We start from the raw sequence: 9,456 nt of genomic DNA, 5'->3' as shown, positions 1-9,456 counted from the left end.
ATTGTATCTTATCTTTGTATTTTTATTCTTATCATTGTATCATTTTGTATCTTTTTAGCCATGATGAAGCCCTGCAAAGTGTGACAAAACGTCGGAAAATAAATAGTTGTAAACTATTTTTGTTTCTCTTTTGACCGCTACCCTGACCATCTTCTTATATATCAATTTTTACGGTCAACTATATATACATATATACTTACAACAAATTGTTTCAGAAAACTTAAAAGAGAATAGAGGTCATTTCATTTAAAAGCCTATGATATCAATTTATTATAAATACAGTCCACTCCATCATTACCAGCAAATAATAAGTAATTCCTTATTTAAACCAGCTTACCAGCATAATAATTAATTTGGGTAATATCCCCCAACTTTTACTTTGGGGAATATCCAAATTAAACAAATGGTATAAGAGACATGCAGATGGGTTATGGCCTGAGTATTGTGACCCTCAGAGACCTAAAATAGAGAAGTGTTCAGCCAATGGAGATGGCATCTGAGGAAGCTTTAGCGGATAATTGGGGGGAAGTTTTGACAATAAAATACTTTCAGAACAAACTGATACTTGACTACTGAGAATGCTAAGAGAAGGCTAAGATACCAATAATGAATGTAACACCTTGGGTATCTTAACGAGATCCCACTTCCCAAAATGTGAATTGCTTGATAAAGAGAAAATTTCCCACACATTAAACAGCTACAGCAATAGCAAAGAAAAGTAATACAATTATTATCATTGGCAGAATTGAATGGGCAACTAACTCACTGTCACCATTCAAATCATCTGACACTGATGGCATCTTTCCCGTTGTTGTAGATAGGCCTACCAATGATCAGATAATATATACTTGAACTCTTTAGAGGCAACATAACACAAGGATATATTCTAAATAGATGGAGGACATCCAAGGTGCCACATAACCAAACTAGGAAAAGGATCTTATGAGGATCCAAAATCATTCAGGCCAATATGTCTCACATCCTTTCTAATGAAAGCACTGGTAAATATAGTATACAGGCATACCAGAGAACAAGAATTGGTAGCAAATGCTTTCCATTTATATTAATTTTCCTACCAAGCAGGGAGGTCCTGTTAAGTTCCAGTACAAAATTTGGTCTCTAGGATTCAAAAATCATAAGACCTCTGAGAAATTACTGTTAGCATCCACTGGCATCAATGGTCCATATTAATGTGCTAAGGAACAAAAAAAGATGAAATAGTTTTCAGATATGTCATTTCTATAATGAAAGATCTTAAAATCAGAATTAGGACACTTCAAACTGTGGATTAAGCCCAAGAATGGCTGCCCACAGGGTGGTGTACTATTTCATTTCAAATGAAACTTTTCAATTGTAACCCAACCGGACTTGAATAATTTCATAAAAATTCTATTGTGTCTCTTGTATTAACTAAAATAATTATGTTAAATTGAACAATGAATTTTCAAATAACTTCAGCATATTCATGGGACATTTATTTTATTTAATAGATAATTTAGTTCAAGTGCTGATTTCAACTAGATATAAAATGAATAAAATATAAAATTATAGTAGTCTATCTATTTTTAAATGATGATTAATATAAGTACATTTTTACTTTTTTTTTTGGAAGTATGGATTAAAACAATTTAATCATCGTTCATTGGATTTTCGTTGTTCTAATATTGACATTTTATTCAAGATCCATTACAAATTAATTATTATACAGTTTTATTTATTATAGGTATCATTTATTAGGTTTTCAAGGATTCTATGTCGGAATTTACTGCAGTATTTGTGACCGTGCATGCCCATTCCCTGATTCCATTTTTAGAATCTCTTTTTTTTTAGAGCGTGAACGCATTCTGAATTATTGTTATTTTTCTAGTTTTCTTCAACATGGGGATCGTTTATTGGGTTTTTGAAAGTCCTGATTCTGTTTGTTTAATCAGATTTTTATCTCCCATGCTCGTTTCAGTTTAATATTATTTTTGGAGTTATCTTGGATACAGGAATCATTTACTAGGTTTTGGTAGGTATTGATTCCATTTTTTGAATCAAAATTTTGATCGCGCTCTCTCATTTTGATTTCTTTCTCTTCTCTTTAAAATATGGATAGTTTATCAGGTTTTCATAATTTCTGAAGCTTTTTTTAAAATTGTATATTCATCAATGAGCCTTGCTCATACTGAATTACCATTACAATTCAAACATTTTTCTAAAAGAATACTCAATGACCACTAGAGCAGTACCTTTCTAATTATTTTGAGTCCCATGTCTTAAAGGTTTTCTCAAAATAGATATATTTAATGTCCCATGAATAGCTTACAACAATCATATGTGCTCACAATGCAAGATGTAAATATAAATTGATGATATCTTAATTCAGGTAATTTCAATAATGATAGAAATAACAAAAAAGGTAAAATAACAGCAGCTAATAGGACATACTACAAACCTGGATTTTGAATAGGAAACTTAATAAGTTTGGTGCCATCAGGAAAAGATGGTCTGTGTTGTTCTTTTTCAATTTTTTTCGCTTTAGCATACTTACGCCTATCAGCCCATGAGCTGAAAATAATAATAAATCATTGTATCAATATCAAATAACCGTAATTCAAAAAATACACATTTCTAAGGATTTTTACTTACACAAAATGTAACCTCTGTTCTTTTTTGAAACGAAATAGTTTTTTACAATATTGCTGCAATGTAAAAGCACCAAGGCTTTGCGACAATTTATTCTCTTCTGTTGTTTCAATTTTGGCAGTATGCAAATATTGTGGACCTAATACAAAATTGTTTCTGATGTTTTAAAACATAATTAAATAGTAAAAATAAACTAATAGTGATATAATAAAAAAGTAAGCAATAGGTATCAGACAGAAAAAAATAATATAGTCTAAACCAGGGTCCACCAAACTTTTATGATAATCGACCCCTAAAAGGTTGTTTTGGGTCAGTTTCCAATAAATTGTAGTTCCAATATGAGAATAAATATGAATAAATTTAAAGGTTGTATCCTATCCCAGTTTATATTGGATACATTGAAGATTTCAATAGCTGTAAACCTCCCCAGCTCAATATTTACAAAATATACATGGGTACAGGGCAACCCAAACCGAACATTTTTCAAATTTTAAAAGATGAATATTGAAAAATATAGAAAGTCTCATGGGTTCATAACCAAGGAAAAATTCAAAATAAAAAACCAACAGCACTGGAACAGGTAAGTACTTCTTTAATGGTTCTTGTTTATTTTGAGTTCTTGAAGCAATATTAAGTGGCATATAAATTTAAAGAAATTTGGGAAGCTTTAAAACCTATTGTTATTTATTCCAGAAATGGTAGAATAAACAGTTTGCATTTAATGCAATAGCATTTCTTGATAAAAGAAATGAGCCACAGGAAACAGTCAGATTTTGAAAGTTTTGACATTTATTCTCAATGGTGTTTAACACCTACTTCACAATTTTTTATACTTACGTTTAAAGCTAATTGAGAATTTAAGAAAATTGAAAAAAAAATCATATTATATACCCTTTATTTACAATAAATGTATGTACTTTCACAAGAATGGTAAATGGTAATTGGATGAGGTAGTTGAGAAGCCAAGAGATGCAAGATACAATTTAGTGAAGAAATATGTTTTTTTTATCTACCTGTGCCTGAACCAAATTTATGCTTCAATACTGACAGCATTGAGAAATTATGAGTAATTAACAAATAATTACTGATAATTCAAAATCTTATTAGTGTACATTAGGTTTAGCCACTGGTATATAGCAGACAAGATTCCCTGTTCGAAAGTGGCTCAATGCTCATATGGTGCATGGCCATTCACCTCCCTCCCCTAGACCAGACCCACATGCTCATTTGGAGCTTTCGCTCAAGTGAATATGCAACATGACAAATCTTTCTTGATAAAGGTCCAATTTAGATGATATTAATTTTAGATTAAAGAGAAATTCAGTATCTTTCAAATGAGTGGCTATAATGTTCGCAATATTTGTACAATTATTTTTTTTTTATATTAACAATAATTTTTTTTTTAAGGCCCTTAGTATCCAAATTTTTTGAAAACCAGCTTCATTGGTCACCTACACCATAAGGGAAACCATCATTAATAATTTCACTTCTATGATTGAAATATAGTGATCACTTAGTTAAATTGGAAATAGAAAAAGTATCACTATGTAATGATTTTTTTTCCCACAGAATTGGTATAATGATTTCGTTGTATACAAATCTTAAAACCAAGAACGAGTATTCCATGAATGAAAAGAGAATTCAAATTGAAGCAGATTGGAGATGTATGAGGACAGAAAACATCTACATAAATATGGTATTAGGAGTAAAAAGGAGGGGAAGGCCATTAATGTAAGTAGCAACTAGAGTGAGGGATTGAGATAAACCTTGAGGAACACCATAGGAAAGGGAAATATCTTTGATCGAGGTTGACCTGGGACTATATACTGTGTCCAATATAAGAGGAAGGATTAAGGAAGGAAAGAGGAAGGATAAACCAACTCATAAGCAATGCTGGATAAGGAAAGGTCTTGGAGTTTGGTAGGGAGGATGCTAGAGTCAACTGTATACAATGCTTTAGAATCTAACAGGATAAGAATGGTTAATTCTTGGTGTTCGATGGTGGTTTGGAGATTGTGGGTTACTTTCAGGAGAGTAGATTGTGTGAAGCAGCTTGGTCAAACTCAGGATTGAAAAGGATTAACACGGGAATGTTCTACTAGAGAGTTGGAAAGTTGTTTCTTTACAATGCGTTCCAGTGGTTTTGAAAAGTTTAAGATGAGAAAAATGGGATAGGAGTTATTAGATAAGGAAGGATTTTGAATTTTATCAAATAGTTGAACTAAAAGAGTTTTCTAAGAAGGGATGATTAATGATCTCAATAATTTATGGTAATAATGACATAAGTATAGGTACATGCTAGAAAGACAAGGGAGGTTTTGAAGAAATTGTCGAAGGGAACTCAAGGAAGTCGGTAGACAATGGCATATAACACAGGAGAGGAGATTGTTTAAGTGTCAACAAATATAAATTCCGGGTGAGGAAAGATAGAGGGGATTGAAGTATGATTTTGGTCTTTAGAATGATCATGAATATACATTGACACTAACCCATGTGCGATCAGATCTATCAAGGCTTAGGAAAGGGTAATTGGTTAGGAAAACTTGAGAGGTAAGAATAAAAGGTTTAGGCCAGGTGTCAGATATAGCCATTATGTGATAAAAAATGGCAAGAAACATAGGTGAAATTAATCATTGTGAGCAATAAGGGGGGAGTGTATGTAACAGGAACTTGGGATAAGTTTTAGCTGTGGGGATGGGAAATGGAACAGTAAAGAAAAGGATAAAGGTTAAAGAATATAGTGTAACAATTTTTTTTAATACTAAATTCAGTTTAAAGATGAGGTAGAAAATAACTATACAATAAAAATTGTATAAAGTATATTATTGGAATAGTAATTTGAAATAAATTTAATATTAAATTTTCAGTAAGAAGTAAATTACAGAAAAATAACAAAAGAAAAGTAAATAAAAAATACAAAGAAAAAAGAATCCCATATGTGCTAATATGGTAAAAAATATAGATAAAAAATAAAAATTAAATGATTACAATATTGAGGTAGCTTCAGCACCGAGTTCAGTTGAAGATGCCCGAGTCTCTGGGCATTCAGAATCGTAGGTATTTAAATGTAACAATAATGGACACTTCATAAATAGTGCCTACTGGGGGCAAATATTTTTAAAAAAATAAGGACCAAAGGCATTGGATTCAACTGAAACTGAAGGGTATTCAGCTAAACCCATCTAATAATATTTATTACAGCAAGAGAACAAGGGACTCAAAGTAGGTTGGTATTTGTCTTTGATTTTTCCAGCAGGGATATTTAGCAACATAGTTTTGTTGATTTATTGATGGGCACGAAGGGAATTACCCATGGAACTCAGTTTTTACCAGTTGTATTCAAGAGGAACAGGTTTCAACACTTCGTTTTTTTAGCCTGGTAAGTAAATGTTTCTAAATACACAATTTTTTTATTTGTTTTATTCTGTAGCACAAATCCATCGTCATAGGTTGACAAAAATGGCTACTCACAACCTAACCCAGTCTCTATTTCGGTAAAGCATCATAATTTTAATTCAGTCAATGTTTATGTCCCAAAATGAAATTATTAGAGTAAATCAATTCATAAATGTTTGACATATTTAGATTTTAGTATTGTATTTTTATGTTCACTTACCTATATATGAAATATATATAGTTAACAGGTAAGTACTGAGACTGAAAAATTTCAAATCAAAGTTTTCAATGGAAATACATGTTGTAAGCCTCCTGAATCCAAGTCTCCTAAAATCGCAAATGTCTCAGTATCTGAACAGCCTAGTTCATAAATGAAAAGTGATACAGAATTGAAATTATGTAATCAAGGTTATGTATGTATTATTATTATTATATGTAGGTGTATTATTATAATATAATTATGTATTCAAGGCCTTGGATGTAAAGTTATGTTTAGGCACAAAATGACTGGTTAGCAGTACCACTTTATACAATTAATCTAACACTTTTCTTACCATTTCTCGAAAACAGCCTTAACAATTTTGATTGTTCATATCAAATTTGATTTTCATAGGGGCCACAAACACGTGTTAGTCATGGCGTTGCGGGCCGTAAAAAAAAAAAAAAAATTAGTTAATGATTCCTTAGGTTTTCGCAATTGTTACAAATTGAATTAAACAACTATGAAGGGATCATTACATATATTTTAACATTTCTTTGTAATATCCTGAGGTTTCAAACATGTAGCAGTGTCTGTGGTCACATGCAATTGTTTAATTCAAATTATTCAGGTGTTGATAAAAAAAAAAAAAAATTCAAAATCAATGAACAATTTACTGTAATGAAAAACATTTGGCTCAGGTCCATTTATTGATCTGGTAAATTAATTTTAAAATACATAAATTTAAATATTACAATTTATTAATGGTCAACATTTTACATATTCAAATTTAATTAAAATTAAAATAATTATGAACCTTGCAGGTCAAAATGCAATCCAAAAGTTTAATGAGATTTTTGATACTGTGAACACTTTTCCAACATTTTGTCAAAATCTTGTAGCTGCATGCTAACCTCATAACATCATCCAGATGAGAGCCTGTATGTTCTTTTCTCTGGTTTTTCTTTAAGCAGATTTCCTAGTTTGGTGTCATTTTTTAAATCGATGAACCCATAGAACAACTCTGAGCAGTTACAATATATAACTGCAGCCGCTCTTGGATTGTAGTTGTTTTTAAATGCTATGGACTTTCTATAAGTAACAATTTTTTTTTTTCTTTCTTAGATTTAGAAATTCATCCATCAGTGCAGTTATATAATGTGAAATTGAAGAGCAGTTTTCTTCAGAGATGTCGATATAGTCCTCAGTAGCCTTTTTCATAGTTCAAAAATTTTGCAGCCATCTGTTCTGTATTTCATGATAAATACTTAGCTTTTTCTCAAAAGCATGTACTTTATTCACCATTAGTAAGATTATGCTATTTATACCTTGCAAACTCCGGTTGAAACTCTGTTTATTTTTTCTGTAATATCAGATAAAAAGGCTAAAAGACACCACCACCCGTCATCTTGTAATTCAGGATATACTTTATTATTATGCTCTAAAAACAATATTATTTCATGCTGTAAAGAAAAAACCTTTCCACAACTTTTCCTCTACTTCGCTATCGCACCAAAGTATGTAAAATAATGTTATACTCACTTTCCAGTTGTTCCAAAAGGCTTTTAAATTTTCTGTGGTTCAATTCTTTTGCTCCTATATAATTAACAATATTGATAACAGTCTGCATCACAGCTTATAATTTTGGATTTGCAGCACGAGCCGCCAAGTTTTCTAGGTGTATAATGGAATAAAATTTAATTATATATACATTTTTTAAATGACGTAATAAATCCATTTTTGGACCCAGTCATTGAAGGGCAGCCATCCCTGCACACACATGATTTTTTGTCTGTCAATTTTTTTGTTCTAAAAAGTTGCAAATAGTATCAAGGTAATCTGTGCCTCGGGTTTGACCTTCCATTGGAAGGAGTTTCAAGCCTTTAAAGATTAAGTTGTTTTTCGTACAAAATCTAACAAATACTGCGCATTGGATATTGCTGAAATGTCCATGCTGCAATCGAAAGCCAAGCTAAAAAAACTTGTAGCTTCTCAGGTTATGTATTACATCATTGCCAATACATTTGGAGATCTCTTCAATACTCCTCATACAGGTTGAATCAGAGAGCTGCAGTTATTTTTATATCAGATAGTATTAGTTTTTTGTTGCTGCACTTATCAAAAAGTATATTGGCGGCACTAACAAAATATTCTTTTACAATTTCAGCATCGGTAAATGGTTTCATATGCTTACCAACAATATAACAAATTTTATGTGATGCCTTAGTTATTACTGAGTCTTGTGATTATGCCATGCTGTAGTTGCACTGATCTCTTATAAAAAAAAAAAGTTTTTCTATTCATAAGACAGATTATTATTAATACAAAATGTTCATAAAGTTTCAGATACATTGAATTCAAATGAAAAACATTTTGTACGAAGCAATATGAATTGTTTTGCTAATATAATTCTATATATTAATTTATGAAACCATTTTTAAATATGCCAAAAATTAGATGATGACTTTAGTGCAGGATGTACTTAACCTTATGAGTTAACATTTACTCATTGGTAGCAGTAAGCAAGTATGGAATAATTGTACTATTCAAGGATTAAGAACAGTTTGAACTGCTGATTGGAATCAATTGTTTTGGTCATCTCTGACACTGATCACAAAATATTATAACAAAACCAAGTTGGAGAAATATGCAGCCAATTAAAAAAAATACAGTAAAATCCCAGGTCTGGAGAGTCTTAAAAATTTGAAGGTCCATCTTGAGTAATCAAAATGAGATTACATAAACTTGATACAAAGTGGTTCAAATTTTCAAAAGTACATAAGATAATTTTTTTTTGATGAAGTGGGAAAGGGTGTGGTAAAAAACAAAATTCAAATAGTAACTAAACCACTTAATGTGACCCAACATTTCGCCCCATGTTGCACAGCTGGAGAGATGGAAGAGTTTCAAAAGATAGACTGATGCTCCAAGTTAGTTTGATCTTGTGAGTTAAATTAATGGCAGAAAAAGAGAAGGATCAAATTGAGATTTGATCTGGTTTTTTTTTTCTATTATTGTTCTCTCATAATTCCTTCTTAGTGTCCATCAACCATTAAATCAGTTTGGATTGGAAGATTGTTGATTGACCGTGTTTAATATATAAAAGGAATATGGTCTGGGTGCGATAAAAAAAAAACTCAAATAGTAGAAATATACTATTTTAATGAGCCAACATTTCGCCCCACGTTGCAGGGCTTCTTCAGGGCTAAAAAAGATACAAACACATAGTTACA

General features: G+C 31.2%; 1 protein-coding gene across 1 annotated transcript in view; it reads right to left on the bottom strand.

Annotated features, from left to right (window-relative positions):
* Positions 1 to 9,456, bottom strand: part of pasha (partner of drosha) — a 119,097-nt gene that overhangs the window by 43,133 nt on the left and 66,508 nt on the right. Inside the window, exons 8-9 of the mRNA XM_067045129.1 lie at positions 2,632 to 2,767; positions 2,438 to 2,550 (exon numbers count right to left, since the gene is read on the bottom strand). Coding sequence (XP_066901230.1) covers positions 2,438 to 2,550; positions 2,632 to 2,767 — 249 coding nt within the window. The remainder of the gene's footprint in view (positions 1 to 2,437; positions 2,551 to 2,631; positions 2,768 to 9,456) is intronic.

The sequence above is a fragment of the Halyomorpha halys genome, unplaced genomic scaffold, assembly GCF_000696795.3.
Source record: "Halyomorpha halys isolate HHAL.00 unplaced genomic scaffold, Hhal_1.1 Scaffold622.1, whole genome shotgun sequence".
NCBI lineage: Eukaryota > Metazoa > Arthropoda > Insecta > Hemiptera > Pentatomidae > Halyomorpha > Halyomorpha halys.
The sequence above is the reverse complement of the archived record's forward strand: the minus strand, read 5'-3'. Positions and strand labels throughout refer to the sequence as shown.